The sequence below is a fragment of the Branchiostoma belcheri genome, unplaced genomic scaffold (genome assembly GCF_001625305.1).
Source record: "Branchiostoma belcheri isolate BF01 breed outbred unplaced genomic scaffold, Haploidv18h27 scaffold8, whole genome shotgun sequence".
NCBI lineage: Eukaryota > Metazoa > Chordata > Leptocardii > Amphioxiformes > Branchiostomatidae > Branchiostoma > Branchiostoma belcheri.
In genome coordinates this window covers 5,119,960-5,140,864 of record NW_017804464.1, presented here as the reverse complement: position 1 = coordinate 5,140,864, position 20,905 = coordinate 5,119,960, and the positions used below count along the sequence as shown (strand labels likewise).

General features: G+C 38.6%; 2 protein-coding genes across 2 annotated transcripts; one reads left to right on the top strand and one right to left on the bottom strand.

Annotated features, from left to right (window-relative positions):
- Positions 1-210: 210 nt before the first annotated feature.
- LOC109486164 (cytochrome c oxidase assembly factor 7-like) lies at positions 211-3,209 on the top strand. The gene is made up of 3 exons (XM_019789870.1): positions 211-446; positions 1,188-1,328; positions 2,598-3,209. The coding sequence occupies exons 1-3, from the start codon at positions 305-307 to the stop codon at positions 3,032-3,034; spliced, it is 720 nt and encodes a 239-aa protein (XP_019645429.1). The 5' UTR covers positions 211-304; the 3' UTR covers positions 3,035-3,209.
- A 1,575-nt stretch (positions 3,210-4,784) lies between these two features.
- On the bottom strand, positions 4,785-20,676 carry LOC109486192. The gene is made up of 19 exons (XM_019789907.1): positions 20,431-20,676; positions 18,849-18,984; positions 17,818-18,013; positions 16,796-16,960; positions 15,783-15,867; positions 15,156-15,280; positions 14,666-14,724; positions 12,771-12,837; positions 12,327-12,411; positions 11,955-12,030; positions 11,278-11,367; positions 10,467-10,586; positions 9,213-9,611; positions 8,395-8,522; positions 7,445-7,598; positions 6,757-6,830; positions 6,006-6,076; positions 5,213-5,246; positions 4,785-5,039 (listed from the first exon to the last, which is right to left on the bottom strand). The coding sequence occupies exons 1-19, from the start codon at positions 20,659-20,661 to the stop codon at positions 4,893-4,895; spliced, it is 2,442 nt and encodes an 813-aa protein (XP_019645466.1). The 5' UTR covers positions 20,662-20,676; the 3' UTR covers positions 4,785-4,892.
- Positions 20,677-20,905: the final 229 nt, after the last annotated feature.

Sequence of the window (20,905 nt, the reverse complement as noted above, 5' to 3'; positions counted from 1 at the left end):
CATATTCCAAAAACAAAATTTCAAGAAATTGCCATCTCAAAAATATGAATAACAAATATCATATCACAGGAAATGTTGCAAAAAGTGTAACATTATAAATTTCCGAGCTGTAATCAAAGGATGTGAAATACAAAATATATTCATTAACACCCCTATTTTTCTAGTGTTACAATCCAGAAAAGTTTGACCTTTCACCTTGCGAACACCGGAAGTTCCGAACCGGTTCACCTTGCAGTTTTACGCAACACTTCAGAAAAGTCTGTCCTTGATCTAATTTCTCTCCCCAAAATAAGCCGTTTTAACGATGTCTGCGGGAGAGGGCGGCTCGCAGGCCAAGGGTGGGTCCTTTGTGACCGACTGGAAGAACGAGAAGGAAGTAGAGGCGTACTTGGGGAACCTGGAAACGGAGTTTGGGTTTCAGTGCTACCACGAGAAACTCCACGATGGTTTGTACAGAATATCAAGCACATATTATAAAATAATGATATAAAATAAATAACCTACTAGAAGTTTTTTTTACAGAATCATAACGACGGCGTTGTGTGTGACCTCCTCACACTGCAAAAATCCTTTCATATGCGGTTCTACCTTGGGAGCCAGACTAGTATCGGGCCGTTAGCCGTTTCCCTTCGGTACCCAGGAGCCCTTCGCCCGCCTATCGAAATTACCGCTACGGGGGAAATGATGAGGCCGACGGGAATTGGCCGTCCCTTTTTTCTTTTTTTTTTTTGCCCTTTCTTTTCTTTTTATTTTTTCTCTTTCTCTCATTATATAATATCATATTTTTCATAATTATTTATTCGGAGGCTGTGCATGTGTTAAGAAATTAGAGCAAAATTGAAAATTTTCAAATAAAGGTATTATATTGATCCTGGACAAAATCATGCAAAATTTCAAGTCTCCAAGTACCCTTATTTTGGTAAATAAATCACCTAGCATTATAAAAGCACTTTGTACTAAGAATAGAATAATTTCCTTTTTGCAAGTAAAAATGCATAGAAATATGTCATATAATTTTTGGGCAAGTGAAAAGTTGGTTCAGGCAAGTAGAAATGACCATGTACTTGCCCGAACCAGCTTGGATTTTTGAAAACTTTAATTATCCAACCAAGGTACTGGTTGAAATTTGCTTTCTGTGACCAAACCTTGTTGCTGTGGCCTAAAAAAAACATACGTTTTCTGCCCAGGTTGTCACCGGCTGGCCAACTTCTATGAGCAGATCAGGAAGGACTACACGGCGGCAGCCAAGGTTCTCAAGTCTAACTGTGAGAACAACCAGTTTGCTGAGTCCTGCTTCAAACTGGGGACCTACCATTTAGTCGGCAGGGGTGAGTCACTATACTTTTTTTTTTTTAACGGTGTCGCTCAATGCAAGGCCAATTATTTTTGGCCACTTCTAGGCACAGAGCTAGAGGTACTTAAGTGAGTATAATGTAGTTATGTCAAGAGATGGCGGTGGACCTTTGTTTTGAAGCTTTGTGGATTGGAATTGGATGGAAAGCAGCTGTTTGGAAGAGAGTTCCATAATTTTGCAGTCCGGGGAAAGAAGCTGTTGTTGTAAAATGACTTGGAGACGGGTATATGTTGACGGTGTATTGATGAGAACTGGAAGAGAACCTAGTGGCACGCTGAAAGGTTCTCATGAGCGGCGGAACAAGAATTGCTGCACCTCTTTGTGAGGTACTAGTATACCAGTTAGCAACTTTGATTCAGTTAGGCCACAGCACATAAAATTTTATGGATGACATCCTCTGCAGACTCCAAATCTAATGCAAGCGGGCAAAAAAAAAAACTAGGCGGGCCGAAAAAAACAAGGTTCCTATTTTTAACAATCATTGTACAAATGGTTTTGATTCAGTGGGAACATCGCATATACACAGAACCTTCTGAAATGGCAGCAGTTCAGTACAATTTATGAAAAGTTGTAGCCGTAATGGTTTGGGTGGTGTTTTCATTCTACAGCCAGTTTGGTCTGGAAGGCATTAACCCTATAATGTTACGGACGTAGATATAGTCTCATATACCACTGTATTTTCTTTCTTATGTTGTTTGTAACTGCAATTAGCCCTCGGGCATGTATTTGCAATAAACTTTCATTCCAGACTGAGGTCACTCATGTTGGAATGATGTTTGATCTGGGCCACATTTAGGTTCAGGTCCAGATTCAAGTCCAGAGGTTTAGGTTCAGTTCCGGACTTGTAAGTCTGGACCTAAACCCATGGCATATACAAAATTGCATGTTGGCAACCTTGCAATGTTGTCTGGGTGAAACTTTGGTCACATAACATTGAGGCCAACACTTGACAATGCCCGATGGCAATGTTTTCTTCATTTTGCAGCAAAGATTTTGCAATCTACGGAAGGTTTTAGGTGGTTTGGAAAGAAAAGGGTTATGTGAAATGGTCTTTTATGGTAATAAGCCCGGACTCGGTTCTTAACTTTTAGGTTTTTTTGGACTTGAACCTAAACATTCTTACAAGTCCGGATCCAAGTCCAGTGAACCGGTATGCTGACTAGGCATGCCGTATTAGTTTTTTGGGGGACAGACTTCACAACCTGTTGGATATTACATGTACTACAGTATTTTCCCACTACAGGCCAGGTGGAGAAAAGTCCCCAGGAAGCTTTCCGACTGTTCAACAAGTCGTGTGACATGAAGTTCAGCAGTGGCTGTCACAACATGGGGCTGATGTACCAGAGCGGGGTGGCCGTGGAGAAAAAGGACTTCCCCAAAGCCGCAGAGTTCTACAAACAAGGCTGCGCACTCAACAATCCTGATAGCTGCTTCAGGCTGGGGACACTGTACCTACAGGGGGTTGACGGGATAGATAGGGATTTCGGGAAAGCATTGGAGTATTCTCTGAAGAGTTGTGAGATGGGACACATGTTGGGGTGTGCGAACGTGGGACACATGTATCACACTGGGGACGCTGGGGAAAAGAACCCGGAACTCGCCGAGAAGTACAAGAAGAGGGCGAAAGACATGCAGACGGAGATTAAGAAGATTAAAAAGCAGCTTAAATTCGGAGAATGACAGATTAAGGCATTAGGTCAGTTGTGTATTGGTTTATGTAGTTTTTGAGGAATTTATATGATTAAAGCTAGAAGATACTCAGGAACAACACTAAAATCTGGTGCTATAATATTTTTTGCAATGTCTGTACTATAGTAAGCTTATGTTGTAAAATTTGATATAGTCTTTAGAGAGGTATTGACAAATAATGAAACAAATAAACATTTTCCTTGCAAGTGAATGCAACTGTTTATTGCCACATCTTTTCTTTACAAAAATCCAAATCTATGATAGATATGGTCACTCAATGATTTTTGGTAAAGATATTAGAAGTACACTTTTCTGACTGACAACGTTTTTGGGAGGGTTGCAAGTAACCATGGTTCAAAGGCACATAGTTACACCAAAAGTCTACAACATACTCAAAAGTGATATTAGGTACATTTACACTCACATATTTGTACAATAAAGATATTAAGGTCAATTAAAATAATATCTCTTTTCAACGGCAAACTTTAATATGTACTAATCTATTACAAAGAAACCCAAAACAAAACTGAGATAGCTGACCTTATACTAGTTGTAGCACATTAATGACAAAACATTATTGTAATCTAATTAATTTTTGGAGAAGTTAGTGAACTAAACACTGTACATGTACATCAGTGTCTTTACTTACGAACATTGCATAGTTAATGTTACTGGAATGCAAGATACAGTGTATAACACATCTTGTTCACAAGGAGGAATGATGTATCAATTTACACATTGACAAAATCTGCACAGACTATAAATATCGATTAACACTGCAAAACTTCACTCTGGCCTTTCCTCTACTTTTCCACAATAGAATACACAGAAGAATTGCATTGTATATTGATAAGGACTTTGTCAACTATGTAAATTTTACAAGATTCTAATCTTAGGACCAAACATTGGTCTACCTTAGTAAGGCACTAGTAAAAATACATATATTTAATGAATCTATGCATAATAGAGTCATCTATAATTTTATAATTCTTTCACTTCAGATTAAATCGAGTGGTGTGGCCCAAACTAAGCCATCTCGTACAGATTTTTTTTTCAAGCAGCAAATTAATATGGAATGTAGCACTGTTACAAAACTCTTCATCGAATTTGGTACTTAAATTGGTAGTCATACTCTACTTTAAATTTTAAGATGCTTTAAGGTTCAGACTTTAGAATGTTCATAGGTCATGACATTATGAATATTCACAAACCATTAAGCATGATAAATATTCATAAGCCATGACACACTGATTATTCATGAGTCATGACATATTATGTATATTCATGAGTCATTACACAATATGAATATTCATGAGCTAGGTGACATGAATATTCATGATACATGTACAGCATTCACAATACTAGTATGTAATGAACACCCAAGGTTGACTCCATTGGCAATGCCTAGACTAAAAAAATCCATGATTTTAGTTCCTTGTTTGCATAGATGTTGTTACTTGTGTCTAGTTCTGTTTACATAAACCCATATTTAGGTTCAAGTCCAGATTCAAGTCCAGAGGTTTAGATTCATGTTTTGTATATGCCATGAAACATATACAAAATTGCATGTTGGCAACCTTGCAATGTTGTATGGGCAAAACTTTGGACACATAACATAACCATGGAGGTCGACACTTGACGAAGCCCAGTGGCAAGGATTTCTTCATTTTGCAGCACAGATTTTGCAATCTGTGGAAGGTTTTAGGTTGTTTGGAAAGAAAAGGGGTAATATATAACATGTACTTTTTTGGAATAAATCCGGAATCTGTTCTTGACTTTTAGGTTTTACAGACTTGGACCCAAACATTTTTACAAGTCTGGAACCGGTCCAGCAAACTAAAACACAGCACTACTTGTGTCCGTTGGTCTCTGACTGCCCCACGATCTGGTACTCAATCAGACAGACGGGTACTGCCTGGTCGGGATGGAACACCAGGTACTCCTGGTTTGTAACCATGGAAACACCAGATGGAGAGGGCAGCAGGCGTCCTGGTGTCTGGAACCAGACAAGGTAAAGATAATGAGTAAAACTAATGCAAGAAGAGTTGAAATTTCTCTTTATGCTTTATGTTAAACTTTAAGATTTTGTTCGTGCAAACTGAAAAAAAATTACCGCTGCAATGCACTATGGAATGAATTTTTACAACAAATTTAGCGGGGGTAACTTACCACAACAGAATCAAAGCCATGTGGTGGTGTTCTCCTGAAAATAAGAAACATTGTGTGACTCAACAGTAGGATAGGTACAGCACCTGTCATCAAGCACCAAGGAATTCCGCACCGGGGACAGCAGTGTTAGTGTGAGTACCATTCGGCACCAAGGACAGCAGTGTTAGTGTGAATGTCATTCAGCACCAAGGACAGCAGTGTTAGTGTGAATGTCATTCAGCACCAAGGACAGCAGTGTTAGTGTGAATGTCATTCAGCACCAAGGACAGCAATGTTAGTGTGAATGTCATTCAGCACCAAGGACAACAGTGTTACTCTTAACTTCATTCAGCATCAAGGACAGCAGTGTTGGTGTGAATGTCATTCAGCACCAAGGACAGCAGTGTTACTCTTAACTTCATTCAGCACCAAGGACAACAGTGTTATTCTTAACTTCATTCAGCATCAAGGACAGCAGTGTTAGTGTAAATTTCATTCAGCACCAAGGACAGCAGTGTTACTCTTAACTTCATTCAGCACCAAGGACAGCAGTGTTACTCTTAACTTCATTGAGCACCAAGGACAGCAGTGAGTGTTAGTGTTAGTGTAACTGTAATTCAGCACAAGGACAGTATAGTGTCTGTGTGTAAATATCAGACAGCAATCATTTTAGTATTGTTTGATCACTACGAAAGCTAGTGCAGAAAACAACAGAGTTATTCACTAGACCTTTATGACAGAGGACATGGAGCAAATGGACCTAATGCTCAGGTATAAACAGCCAAACTCCAGTTCTAACTTGACAGGACCTCACCTTGTGTGGTTTTTCTTCACTACAGACTCTGTCTTCCCAAGTACCACTTCTGCCAACAGAATCTTTCCCAGCTGGACATAACAAAAAAAGAGAAGAAGGATTGACACGAGAAAAGAATCTTGTTAGAACAATCTTTAAAAATAGAAAAGAAAAGAATCAAGCTACCAACAATTTCTGTGTTTAGTTATCCGTCATAACAGACCTGTCGCTTTTATATATGCGACTCTGGTGTACCGGCTTGTGATCTGTCCCTCTTGCTTTGTTAGCGCTAACCAACTTTCAACCAATCAGACTTCCCCTTCGTGATCTTGGAGGGAAAGTAACCAACCAATCACGTTGTCTCTTGAACATAAGTAACAACTTGATTGGTTGGCCAGTGCTAAAGCAGCAAGAAGCACAGAATGCTTATGTGCCAATATGCAACATGTCGGCAGAACGCACTGCACCTGCACAAAACCCTGACTTTTTACGATTTTCGGTGGATTTTTGGTCACCGTTGCATCAGAATTTTGCCTGTTGTTGCAGAAAAATATTTTTTTTGACATAACATTTGGAAACTACAGATGGGATGTTAACCTTACATGCGCTAATACAACCTTATACGAGACGTTCTGCCGAAGTGCTATGTACAATACATTACGGGTTTACGCAGGTGCAGTACGTTCTGTCGACGTGCTCCATTATGCAAGGGACATACATACATGTAAGCAGCAGGCATGACATGTGAGGATTTGTGAAATGCAACACTTACTGGACAGAAGTTTGCCGCCTTGGACGGGTGTTTAGAGAAGTACAGGCCAACTCCAAAAGTCCCATGACTGAAATCTGCCACCAAATGATGAAATAACAATGTCAAGTTAAATGAAATGTTAATTTTTTAGCACAATTATTATGAAGATGTCAATAGTGTGAATCACATGTCCATCCCTTGCAGACCCTAATGTTCTGTCCTTGGGGCACTACTTATATAAGTCAATTTTCTTACTCAACTCAGAAGACAATCAGTACCAAGCTTTGGATCGGAAAAAATGTTCATTTTAACCTCCAATTTAACTTTGAATTAAATTCCTGTCAGTCTTCCTGTCAGTCTACTGTATTCAAATAACTACATAAAACACAGTGAAGAAAACTAGAAATTAACATTCGCAAAGCAAATGCATAATTTTAACCTTCGCATATGGTCTGCTCTATGAATTCTTACTCAAATACAGTCATATATACAATATTATGGTCAGACAGGAGTATAAATCCCTCCTACTATAAACTTGCAACATGATGTAACCCAACACCAGTTATTATTGTGAGAGACATTCAACAAATCAGGTCATTGACCAGGTCAGAGGTCAGTGTTTGGAATGGAAGAGGAGGAAACGCAGCAAAAACAATGTTAACTGAATATGTTTTCCTTTGGTAAACATAAATATGTACCATCCACCCACCCTGTTCAGTGAAGCCGTACTTGATGAGTTCTTTCATCCTGGATGTGGGATGTTCCAGTCCCCCACAGAAGTACAGCTTCATACACAGGCTGGGGTCCTGTAACTTCTGTCTCCAGGTGTGGAAACTCTCCAGGGCTGAGGGGGTCAGATCTGCCTGCAGATGCAAGTCAAGATGAGGATTTGATTAAAGTTAAAACTTTTGGTCCAACACAAAAAATTCTCTCACCTAGAGCTTTTGACCAGTCACTCTGGTCTTCCTCAGTAGACTGACCCAGTGAGACTTGTCACGTGGCTTCTTTGAAGTGTGACGTCAACACTGGGTCAAAGGTATCTGGTAGACGATGTCGGCTCCCGTCGCGTTTTAGTGAAGGGTGATGGGCCCTGCATGTAAATAGCCTCCTTCACCCCTCTCAGATGTCAGGAATGGCATATTGGCCCTGGAGTTTAGGAACTGGCCTATGTAGGCCCTGGAAACAGTCTGGCACCCAGGCTAACACAAAATTGGAGCTGTGCACCCATGCATATTTTGTTATGTAACATGCTATGTAAGCTTAAGTGTACATTGTGGTGTACAGCATATTTCAACTTCTTGTCAGTGTACCTGAATGCACCTACAGTATGTGGAAAAACCTGACACAAATTCACGAGTTTCCCATCCCCAGAATGCATTGCGAAAACAGGGGTCTAAACCTCATTTGCATAGGACAGGAAGGCATTGGAATGATCCTGTTGATGTTAATGTTATTCACTGTGTTTTGAGGTATCGGGGCATTTTATACTCAATGTTAACTAAATTACTATGGGTTGAATTTGACAACAAATAGAGAATGAATTTTTTTGAATATGTGGTTTATAAATTGTTCTAGTGGTAACGCTATACTGATGCTGTAATGTTACAAACTACATGTTCCATGTTGAAAAGAACACAAAAAGTTGTTAGAAGTTCTTACCGGTGTTATATTTGTGACCTCCACTGTGCCCTCTATATCAGAATCTTTCTTCATTCCTGATCGGAAGTCCTCAGCAATCTGCCACCATTCCGCTGTATGTGCCAGCTGGGACAGAAAGTCCTCTGTTTCTGAAAGAAAAAAAATTAGGCAGATTCCATTGATATGCAAACTCCACTTTTAGTTATTTACTTTTAAGTTGACATACCTTTTGATTATCTACCATTATGATTTGATATCTGAACGATTATTATTACTTCTATGTTACCTTATTTCATTTGATTGTTGATGAGTTACTTACGATTTCGTCTTGTTCACGATAAGTTTATCTATTTTATAGTTGACCTTTGTTAGTTCATCTTTAATCTTTTGTTATAATTATAATGTCATGTAGCTTTGTTGGGGTTATCCTCCCAGGAATCTTTGAAAAACGCCAATAGGCGACATGTATATCCTGGTTAAATAAATAAACAAATAAAATAAATAAATAAAACAATATTTTATACAACCTTTGGCATTACATGTAACGTTACATAGAGGGACAACAAAATGCATTCAATTCTGCATACACAACTAACAATACAATTAGTACATGTACATTTGTACTGGTGGTGTATAAATTGAACTATTTACAAAATAGTGGACAAGTTAACCCCAGTGCACCATCTCCAGACAAACAAGTGCAAGAAACAGAAAAAAAATGTTACAAATTGAATGTGAATTCATATCTGGCAACCTATTATGGTAAAAAAAAGGGTAAAATCAGTAACTTTGCTAGTAATACAAAGTGGCTTCTTGTACATTGTGTTTTTTTCCATTACCTTTCATAGGTATCCTAGTGTTTATGCTATTTGAAATGAATGTAGAGCCCTTTTTTCCCCTGATTTCTGTGCTTGTTGTAAGTTGTGTTAACGGCTTGCTGCCATGTGCTGCTTTCGAGGCAGCAGGCGGTACTGCAGGAGATACATGTAGGTGGCGCTGTTGCACAGTCCCCTGCTCCTGAGGCATGTCTGACACCTGTGTTCCACTGAGGGCGGCCTGCTCCAGGTTGTTTAAGAACTGCTGATTGGACGCGACTAGCTCCTGTAGATCCTGGATCACGCGACCGGGGTCGCCCGAGCTCGGAGGGGTTTGCGACACCAGCCACACCGTCGTTTTCAGCGTGGAGATTTGGCGGTTGATATCGCTGATAGCTTGTTCAATGGCGTCTGCCATCCATACTGTAGGGAGGACATTGTAGCATTACCTTACTACTGTCCAACTTTTAGAAATACAAGCCTTAATTTATTTTCTACACTTCTTTTTTAGACACAGCATTTTTGCTGTCTGGAGTTGGTGCATTGGGGTCAAAAGAGAGCAGGCACACATACACAAAAGGTCATGTACATTGTGGATGACAGCACACCTATTAATATCATTATCTTGATAAAATTGTATACGATTTATAAAATGGTCTTGGATGACAAGCTTTACCTTATAATTGTAACTGTAGAGGTCTTGGTCTCACTAGTAGGATCCCCCTCCCCCCTTTGTAAAAAACTCTAGCTCCACAAGGTGAAAGGGTCAAGAACCCCGTCCTGATCAATTGACAGTTCATTCCTTCACCATAGATTTATAATTTACACAAACTTAAAGGTAAAATCCTGGCTAGAACCCTGGTACATAGTGCTACAGTAGAGTGTGACAGGGTTTCTGAGTGATGTCTGAAGTTGCTGCACCAGGGCTCAAAATTCATTTTTGGGAATAGGTGCACTGGTGCACCCAACCTGAAAAATTTTAATAGTTACACAAAAAAGTTTTTGGGTGCACCATATAAAACAAAACCTAATTACTATTATAGTACAGATGTTACTGAGCTTGAATCTGATATGGAAACTAACTTCAAAATCTTAAACAAGTTTTTCTGACACTTATATAGGTGCCAAGTATAAAATTATCCTGTATACTGTCATATATTTGATAATTATGTACAAAAATACCTACACCAATGAACTCACAGATAAAAATTGGGTGCACAGCTCCAAATTTGGGTGCACTAAGGTGCACATGCACCTAGTATTTCAAGCCATGCGTACCTTTGCTGACTGTCTCCTGCCCCCCGACAGTGACACCTGTGTTCTGGGCATGTTGTATCTTCTCTAACTCCTCCTCTAGAGCTGACACCAGCGTGTTCAACCCTGACGTGTCTTCAACACCTGAAATCACAGCAGAAATCGGACTACTGGATCAGGCCCTGTTCATACTATATATAAGCCTTGCAAGTCAGAATCAGGCAAGTCACAAGTTGCTTTGTACGTTGTTTGGTCAGGATATCCAGACAGATTCACTGCATTTCTCAGCTGCTTTATATATACATGCAAGTAGGGTTAGTAATGTACAAGTATGTTTGCTCAATCCAGGCCAGATGGGAAAGAGATGGAATCTCTATACATTAATTCCTTTGGAGCCTTGCTATTCATGAACTACATGTATACTAATACAAAGGGTACAAGGGGTGCTAGCATCTAAATCTTACTTCGTGTAACATCACATACCTCACATGTAATCCACGCAATGAGTGAGTCATTAAAATTGTGTCCAACTGCAAGGCGTGGCAGGCTACATGTATACAACCCATGACTGGCTCAATATACAAAGTGAACTGTGATGCACTTAATCTGGCTCAAACCATTTCCTGGTGGTTTGAGATCAAGCCGGTTCCTGGAAGTGTCTTGGAGCGTTTAAACTCTGAATCCAATTTGCAACGCTTAATATGAACAAGGGGGTTTAGTTGAAATAGATACAGTACTCCAAGAAATTTAAGAGCATTATTTCATCAACACCAGCATATTCATCTAACAACAGAACACAGGACTGAAAAAAAAAAGATTCAAAACTACCCCATACCTGTGCTCTGGTTTGTGCTGTCCGCTTGTTTACTTTCAGCTCCGTACATGTTTCTCATGACGCCCAACTTGTAGTCAAGAAACCGCTTATCTAGAAAAAGGAAGGAAAAAAAGAGGCAAGCATGAATTGGTGTAATTGTCTGTGAACCTGTCACTTTATCCTTATGGCATGTGTCACTACTAACAAAGATAATTGAAGAATGACAACAAAACTGTGCGGTTGTAGGGTGCGTAGTCCAGTGGGTAGCGATCCTGCCTCTGGACTAAGAGGTTGGGAGTTCAAATCCCGGCTGATGTCGCTCACCTGACATGCACGCTACTGTTTAGGGTCGCAGTCCTTCGGACGGGACGTTAACCGTGGTCCACTGTTCATTGTGCTTGTCAAAAAGAGCTAGGGGAATTTCCCCGGTACAATGAACCTGTAAATACTGTACATAGCATCTGTCTTCTCTGTCACGACTAGTGGAAGATTAGCTCTTCAGTGAGCTAAACTGGCTTGAGATCACTTTCACTGTGCGGTTACCATCCAAACTGACAAAAGGTACAAAAGTGGCCTTGTACTAAGGGTTTTTTACTCAGAATCTTAAGGTTCTGGGTTCGAATCTCTGGCAGATCCCAGTGCTGTGCCACAATCTAATGAAAAGCCACCTATTTATTATCACACAATCATATTCATACCTTGTGCCACTTTGTCCATCTGTAACTGGTCATTCTTGTCCTGTAGTGTGTGGATGATATCTCCCTGTGCACTGACCTGGAAGTTAGAGAATATGAGTTAATTAACTATTCTGTTTTGAACAAATTTGGCCAGTGCAAGGCCTACTGACCACTTCTAGGCATGGAACTTATAGTTTGGATTACTGGATGTCTGCTCTCTAATTCAAAAACATCAATGCTGTGAGTGAGGACAGTTAGTAACTGACAATAGGCTGAAATGTTTGTTGTTGTTGTTTTTTTTGCAAATCAGAAAAACATGAAGTGGGCGAATCCGTGAACCAAAAAATTAAATTGGTGTGGCCTTACATGTATATGTAATATGTCTGGTCGTACCTTTGCTTGTAGTGTAACAATTTCATGCATTATCCTCATAACACAAGTCATCTGGCACTGGTACGCATCCAGACTCTTCTCTCTCCTGGAAGAAGGAATTTTGAAAAAAAAAATTCATAAAACCATCCATAATACAAATTTTGAAACATTTTGAGTAAGGGATATTCAGCTAAATTGGTGCAATTTTGCATTCTACAACAAACTATTATTCTAAAACTTTTTATCATGTAGCTAAAGGGAGAATTTACCGGTAATACAGCATATGCTTTCATTTGATAAATGCTGTAGATCTCACCTATAATACACACAATTTGATAATTACTGTAGATCTCACCTATAATACACACAATGTAATCTTCCATCCAAATCAACATACACCTACAGATGGGAATCATTCAGATGCTACCACTCTACAGAGGGGGAGAACAGGATCATCATACTAACAGTTTCCTGATTTCGAGCTCCATTGCCTTCAGGTCCAACTCCGGATCACTAGACATGCCATTCAGACCTGACAAAAATCATAAAGAAGAAAAAAGACTACAACCAGATATCAGTTATGTCAGCCAACATATGTACACTAATTTATCATCATGTGGTGTTTTTACGCTACAATATCTAATATCAAAAGTATATCTTACTAGAGTTCCACGATCTCATACCTTCGCCAAATGATGTTAGCTTTTATGATTATAAGAAATTATATATTAATCTCCAAAATTATGCAAATAGGATCCTCAATTGCATGAATTATATCTGTTGATCATATTCTCCACCAAAAGACAGTTTTATCTTAACAAAGAATGCCATGATGACATTTTCTCATAAATTATGCAAATGAGGCCCTTATTTGAATAAGTTATGTTTAATTATGTTCACCTTAACTTAACTTTCAAACACCCCAAGTATAAAATTCCAGACAGTTACCACTATGCAATTATAATATTTTCTCATTAATTATGCAAATTAAGTCTTCATTTGCATAATCCATATCTGCCTGTGTTTCTCTCATTCTTAATAACATATGTCACAAGCTTGAACTTCCTATTATGGAATGCAGCTGATAAATAGAATTTCCTCATTAATTATGCAAATTACATCCATATTTGTCATAATTGTAATATCATTATGTCAAGCATCACTTAAGCTACCTACATACCAAAAATCATGATGATCCATCAATCGGTTCTTGAGTTATCCCCCTTGAAACATTTGTCCATTAAACCCCCCTGCAGTTCTAGAGCAAGCAACTAGGGGGCTCAAACTCATGTCACTTCACCCCCAGCACAAGAGCTATCTACCATCCAAATTTCGTCACCCTAGCATGTCTGGATCATGAGATATCAAAACCGGATGTTTTGCTGCAGTACCATGACAAGCCGCCAGGTGGCCCAAAATCTAATCATTTTGAGGTCTCATCAAGACCTACCCACCTACCAAGTATCGAGACAATCCATCAAGACCTTCTCAAGTTATCGTGTTTACAGACAGACACACACACACACACACACACACACACACACACACATACACGAACGCCCCTGAAAACATAACCTTCTTGGCGAAGGTAAATATGCTTATAACTGTTATTTATTGTACAAATCAATTCCTCAGAAAACATATTTAGAAATTTACCGAAGTGTGTAAAATCCTCTTGAGCAAGCAGAAAGAAAGGTAGAACAGTTTTTTTTAGTAATTTATATTCATGATCATATTTTGGACCACCCACATACAGGTCTGCTACCTTAAATCTACTTGTGATATCTAATACTATGTCTTAAACAGGGCTCGAAATATTAGGTGCATGTGCACCTTAGTGCAACCAAATTTGGAGCTGTGCACCCAATTTGCACCCAAATACATTTGTAGGTTTATGTCTGAAAAGATGTTAAATGACTGTATGGTAGTATAGTAGTATACAGCATATTGCTTGGGGTGTAGGGGGCTCTGGGGTGTAGGGGCTCTACAATATGTATACAGCATATACATCTTAAGTGTCAGAAAAATAATACGACCATTGTAAACTGTTATAGGAAGGACATTATTCTTGTATTATGTCCCTGGTTATAGTATATTTTCTTTTATATAAACATATTAGTTTTTGCTGGAATTCTACTTATTTTATCTAATTTGGTGCACCTAAAATATTTTTTGTGCTTTGTGCAACCAACTTTTTTAGGTTGAGTGCATTAGTGCACCTATTCCCAAATTAATTTCGAGCCCTGCTTAATACAAAGAATACAAAAGAGTTATACAACCCAAATGTATATGGGTATTAGAGAGTAATTAAACAAACAATAAAATTAGAAATAATTTTTTTCTAACTTGAAATAAACTACCTGCATAGGGTGGGATGTAACACATCATGGTAGTGTTGGTCCACTGGTCGTTGAATTCACTGAAACAAATTTTAAAGAATTGAATATTAAATCAAATTGAATGTTCATATAAAAGATTCAAGGAATAGTTAATATTATATTTAAAATCATTTTCGGTAAACATATTGTTTTTGCTTCTTCTCTTCTTCTTCTGTTCCAAACACTGACTTCTGACCTGGCCAATGACATGATTTGTTGACGTCTCTCTTCATGGCACCTAGTGTCGGGTTGCGTAATGTTGCAATTTTTAGTAGGAGGGATTTATACTCATGTCTGACCATATGTATGAATGTATTTGAGTATGAATTAACAGAGCAGACCACATGCGAATGTAAACATTACGCATTTGCTTTGCAAATGTTACCTAGTTTTAGAGTGCTTCAGTATACAGTAATTTCAAACAATTAAAGTTATTAAGCGCATTAATAAATTTTCTTTAGGCAGAACCTACTTGAATCTACTGTTGAGAACAACATCGTCAGAAAAGCCGAATCTCTCGAAGAAGTCAGTAGCGGAGGAGTCAGCGTGCACAATGAGGTAGTCATAGGTCCCCACTATAGGGGGGTGTTTCACTTGCTGGAAAAAAGGTAAAGCATTTGGTATGTAATTACCTCAGTGTACACACTACAGAGGTTAAAATCTGTTTTCATAGTGTCTATGTTAACATGTTTCTGATGTTTATTCCATAATTTGTACAGTACATGTACATAATACTTATTTGTACATAATACTTGTTGCCTTACAGAAGGCAGCCAACGTCATGGTAAGGTTAAGGTCTAATATATATGTCTTCTATTTAAACTTTATAGATTAAGAAATGGTCTTACCTTAACACATCGTACATTGTATGTACATGTACTGTCCATTGTATGTACTGTTTTGCATCTTAGGTTAGCTCTTAATTATTCAATCATTAGTCTGAATCAATACGCCAAACATTTGTACATCCAAGCTTATTTGAGTATTTGTTAAATGTACAAGACTTGGTCATACAGTAACTGTAAAATATGTGTGTATGCAGCTTGATGCTGAAGATTTGATTTCAAAACAGAAATAATAGATTAAAAATTGGTGTTACCTTAAGCAGATACCTCCCCATGCCCCACTTGCGATATCTTCTTCTCACAGCAATCAGGTGCAGCTGCACTACCTTCTCTCCTTTGCTGAAATAAAAAGAGTACAAAACCTCTTGTCTTGTGTGAAACATATTTTTGAACAAAATCGTATTGTGCTTTTTTCTCCACTCTCTGTATGGCACTATGCAACGGGGAAGGATATTTATCTTACATAATATATATATCAAATAAATGATTAGGACACACCAATTTAATTTCTTGGTTAACGGATTCGCCGCTTCATTTTTTTCTGATTTGCAAATAAAAATAAAAATCAGAATCAACTGCAAAATGCTCATATTTTGCCCTGAACAGTTGAAAACAGACCTTTTCATCCTAGTTGTTACAGTAATTCCATCTTTCAATGCAATGGTATCATTAAAAGATCCAAATTCATTGTTTAAATTTTGAACCAGCCTGGTATGTTGACTTCATGGCTCCTATCGTACCATTTTGGGCCATAATACGATGCCTAGGCCTGTTTTTATTTTTATTTTTTTTTTGCCCGCCCGCTCCATTATTTTTCTAGAAAAATCCGTTAACTAAGAAATTAAATTGGTGTGGCCTTATAAAGAAATAAAATTGACATTCTGTATCATCCTGATGCTACATAATTGCATGTGGCTTTAACGGTTTCTCTTGCTTCAGTCACAGTGGAATCCCTACTTTACTCACCAGTAGGATTTTACCAGTATCTTACCGGTGCAATTATAGCTCAATTGGTAGAGTGCTCGCTTTGTAACCGGGAGGTTGTGAGTTCAAACCCCAGCCGGGTCATACAAAAGACTTTAAAAATGGTCTTTCTCTTCTTAGCACTCAGCACATATGAGAGTGTGGGGAGGTCAAACACACAGCACTACCAGCGGACTAGCCCCCTGCTGTAGTGCCTTGCACAACTGTGTGTCGCCCAAGGGTTACAGAAATGAAGATGAGCACCACCCTACGCTCGGCATAAGAGCACGGGAGACCTTCTTACCAGTAGGATCGTTCAAATGTAGCACAAGCGAGAAGTCTGGACTCGATGCCCAGGTTCCCTTGTGCTGGTTGGACCTGTCCCAGTCTGCGCTGCTGCCTGCGCTCACGTACTCTCTGAACAAAGTCATCTGCACCGGCTGAGAAGTCTTCCTCCTCATCTGAATCACTAAACAATAAATAACTTTCATTAAAAATATATATAATTTTCAACGATAACTGTGTAGAAGATGAAGCACATTTTGCTTTAGAATTATTGCTATACACTGACATGCGGAAATCCTTTATTAGTTCAATTAGGACAGAAATATGCATACTTACGGAAAATAGAATAGTAACTGTTAAAACATATTATGACATCCAAGCACTACACAATGTAAATGAAAAACTAATATTGTAAATTTGTTCATACATGTTTCAAAAAGAGAGAAGAGATCCTGTAACTAAGTGTTCCTTCTATCCTTGTACCTCAGCTATCTAACTTTTGGCCCATGTTGGGCGTGAATATGCAATAAAAGCTCATTGTCATTGTCATTATCAGTGTTATAAATACCCATCTGCAGTCTGCATTTTTCAGAGACATTTGCAATATAATTGCAGAAGAAAAATTAAGCACTACCTGCAATTTTGCAGACTGAAAAAAAAGCAGGCTAGGGGTTCAGTGGCTTTGGCAATTATATTGTTTAAGAGCTTTTGTGTTTACTACTGACACTATAGTAGTTTTGTACATGCCATGGGTTTAGGTCCAGACTTGCAAGCGTGTATTTGCAGAAAGTATTTCTGAATCGCAGAAGAAAACATTGCAGAACAACAAAAAAAGGGTTTCAACCCCTGATCTTACATCATTCTAGATAGCTGATTTGGGAACTATTCCATGATATCAAATACAAAACCATCAACTGCTTACTGTCATTGGAAAGCATATGATCTTCATCCATTTAGTCTAATGAAAAATATAATTATCAATGTCATAATCATAATCATAATCTCAAGAGCTATTTATAATAAGAGATAATAAGTACACACCTACTGGACCCCTCACTTGAGTCTGAGTCACTGAAGACGTCGGCAAATCTTCTCTTGTCTTCGTCTTCTTTCTTCTGGTCTGCCCCCCTCCCACCCTGCTGCCCGGTGTCTCCCTCAGCTATGCCTGAGTCCTGAGTACTACTGGTGGCCGAGATGCCTCCTACAGGATGTGACTTACACAGCTCCTCTACTACTTCTACAGGGGATAGAATAATATATAGAGAGAACTTTATTGACACATCAAAAAGTACAGCGACTTTCGTAAGGTCTAAGACATGTAGATATACAGACAAATATACATGGGTACAACGAAAATATCCTACGTACAGAACAATATATCACTTATTATCAGTACATGCAAAAGTCCTTTATTGAAATAGCTTTCACATATTACATTTTACAGGTATCATTATATCATCTGCTGACTGTATTAATTGGTCAGGGTAATACATGTAACACCCTTTCAGAGAAATTCAGCTACTCTTTCGTTAGCTGAATTTAAGATGGGCTTTGCCAGGTATAGTCATTGCTCAGAAGAATTTAAATCTTGAAAACTTAGAGATGATTTTATTTTTTTTTTGTTAAATTACTATATAGTTACCTCTCCACTATGAATTCATGACACCACAAAATATATTGTCTCCATGTATGACTACTGTATTCATACAGATTTTACGGAATTCATACGAATTTTACAGAATCCATACAAATTTTACAGAATACATAGTTACGATTCATGAAAAGGAAACATAGGAATTTTACGGAATTCATACAATCCATTTATTTACTCAGAAACCTACGATCCTTACCGGGGTACTAATTTGGTGATAAGGGTGTAGGTGACCAAATCAGTAAGGATGGTATGTTTCCAAGTAATGGATCATATGAATTCTGTAAAATTCATAATTTTATGTTTTCTTGTGATAAACTGTGTGTATCTTGTAAAATTCAGTAAAATTCGTAAGAATTCCGTAAAATCCTAATGATCCTTGGCACCCCTGCACATACAAAAACCACTCGAGCCTAAGTACCTCCTGAGTCCCTGAGCACGAGGATAGTCTTGGACCACTTGGCACAGACGGTCGCATAAAGAAATTCCTCTCCGACGTCAGGAAGTGACACATCGTACAGCGCCACAACAGCATGTAGTAGATCTTTGTTTGGGACCTGCCATTGGGAAAAGGGGTTCTATAAGGCCTAGGAAACAATTAGATTATCATGAAAGTTCATCTGTGTTGATAGTAATCATAGTAAAACGTTAAACTTTATTCCAACACGCAGTTCACAGAGAGATCAAATTATAAGTGACCACTGTTGCCTTCATCAGGATAATTTATGACCAATCACTTCACAACTTTACAAACTCCCTGGAACTTTTGATCAATTGCTTACGTCACGTATCAGTTAAGTCTCGTGTGAATAAGGTCACATGTTTGTAAACCGTAACTCTCGCGAGATCACGTTGTGAAGTGATTGGTCATTAATTATCCTGATGAAGGCGACAGTGGTCGCTGAAAATTTGATCTCTCTGTAAACTATGCGTTGGAATAAAGTTTAACGTTTTACTATGTTGTGTTTCCTGTTTACCGACTGACCCTTGACAAAACTGTCGACCTTAGCCTTTTTTTTGTGTGGACCCCTGCAAAGGACATAAATTTTTTTAGCTGATCGACATTTTCTGACACCTTAGTGATGAAACATCAGCTTTCTTTTTGAGTTTGAGTTTAAACACTGGCATCGAAAGTAGTGTCCTCATGCAATTGTTACTTCGTTAAACTGTATTGTATTATAAGCAAGGAACCCCTTGAATCATTTGATTGCCAAAGTCTTTAAAAAAAAAGAAAAGAAAGATAATCCCTTCCTATATATCAACCCTATTTTTTTCAGGACTGGAACAGGAAACACATCTTTTTTTTTCCTAATACTAGTATTTTGCAGTAGGAGGGAAAAGGCAGTGTGCATGGTGCTTGGAGTTTACTGTCAAAACAATTCTGAATTGTAAAATAGAACAATTAAAAACACCTGATAGCAGTGTTAGGAATTCACATTAAGAGGTGAAAATTCTAAACTGCCGCAAAAGTTTCTGCATTTAGAGTTACTGCAAATTAGTGCAAAAAATTGATTGACTGCTAACATGATTGTAACCAGTGCCATGCACCTATAAGCCTTTACTTAACTTAAAGCAAATAGTGGAAAGACTTTTTTAAAAAGCATGTTCTGAATTGATGACATTTTTGTAAACATTTTTTTACAAAGGGGTGAAAGACACAAAAGGTGGACTCATCAATGGAGCAATTCAGAACAAAAAGAGTGACTGTGTTCTTACACTTCAAAAAAGAGACTGGGATAAAAAAGCAAAACGCTATACTCTTTGTATAAGATTCAGAAATGGGCGATAAGGTTTTTTTAAGGCAAGGGGGTTCGGTCTGGATTACAATTTACATGTAGGGTGTTGGGTCAAACAAATGACTAGACAGGGGGTTGGATTTTGGTTTGGTTTGCATGTTTCAGTAATTAGGAAAAATACTAGGTAAAGTTTATGCAATTCTAGTCCTAATAGTTAGATAAATGTTTTAAACGTTGTTACTCTTGAGTAAAAAAGCGCGGACTTACCCCAGGTACCACATCGATGCAACTTTTCGAGCTCTGCAAAAGTCTCCGAAAATCCACTATTACGGGGGACGCCGTAACTTCAACTGGTCTCTGAACCTTCCGGGGAGGTCCTGCACCTTCTGTGTCGTCTGTAGGAGGTTGTGGCGGCTTCTTTGGCCTTGTCTTGTCTTGTCTACAGTGAAATTTGACAGGAGGGAGTTTGGTCGTCAGGGACTCGCTGAGAGACGCCATGTTGCCGGTGCTTTGTTGTCGGGGTCAGAGGTTACAGGACAAAGGTGACTTGGCGGGAAAAAGTACTCTCCAAGCAGAGGTTGTGGGGGAATGATCGTTACCATTTTATATATGGCCGGTTGTTTGTTTGTTTTTTCTGTCCTGACCTCCACCAACGGTGGCCGCGGAGCTTCTCTGGCCAATGGATACTGCCTGGCCAATTTGATACTGTCTTTTTGCCACCGAGAGGGATCTGCTTGGAGAT

What these genes read in the sequence shown, in the direction of transcription:
- LOC109486164 (XM_019789870.1), top strand. Translation starts at nt 305, where the DNA reads ATGTCTGCGGGAGAGGGCGGCTCGCAGGCCAAGGGTGGGTCCTTTGTG. An exon ending in CCACGAGAAACTCCACGATG is followed by an intron (nt 447 to 1,187) that starts GTTTGTACAGAA and finishes TTTTCTGCCCAG; the next exon opens with GTTGTCACCGGCTGGCCAAC. An exon ending in CTACCATTTAGTCGGCAGGG is followed by an intron (nt 1,329 to 2,597) that starts GTGAGTCACTAT and finishes TTCCCACTACAG; the next exon opens with GCCAGGTGGAGAAAAGTCCC.
- LOC109486192 (XM_019789907.1), bottom strand. Translation starts at nt 20,661, where the DNA reads ATGGCGTCTCTCAGCGAGTCCCTGACGACCAAACTCCCTCCTGTCAAA. An exon ending in CAGCACAAACCAGAGCACAG is followed by an intron (nt 10,587 to 11,277) that starts GTATGGGGTAGT and finishes CTGTGATTTCAG; the next exon opens with GTGTTGAAGACACGTCAGGG. An exon ending in AGGTCACAAATATAACACCG is followed by an intron (nt 7,599 to 8,394) that starts GTAAGAACTTCT and finishes TTGCATCTGCAG; the next exon opens with GCAGATCTGACCCCCTCAGC.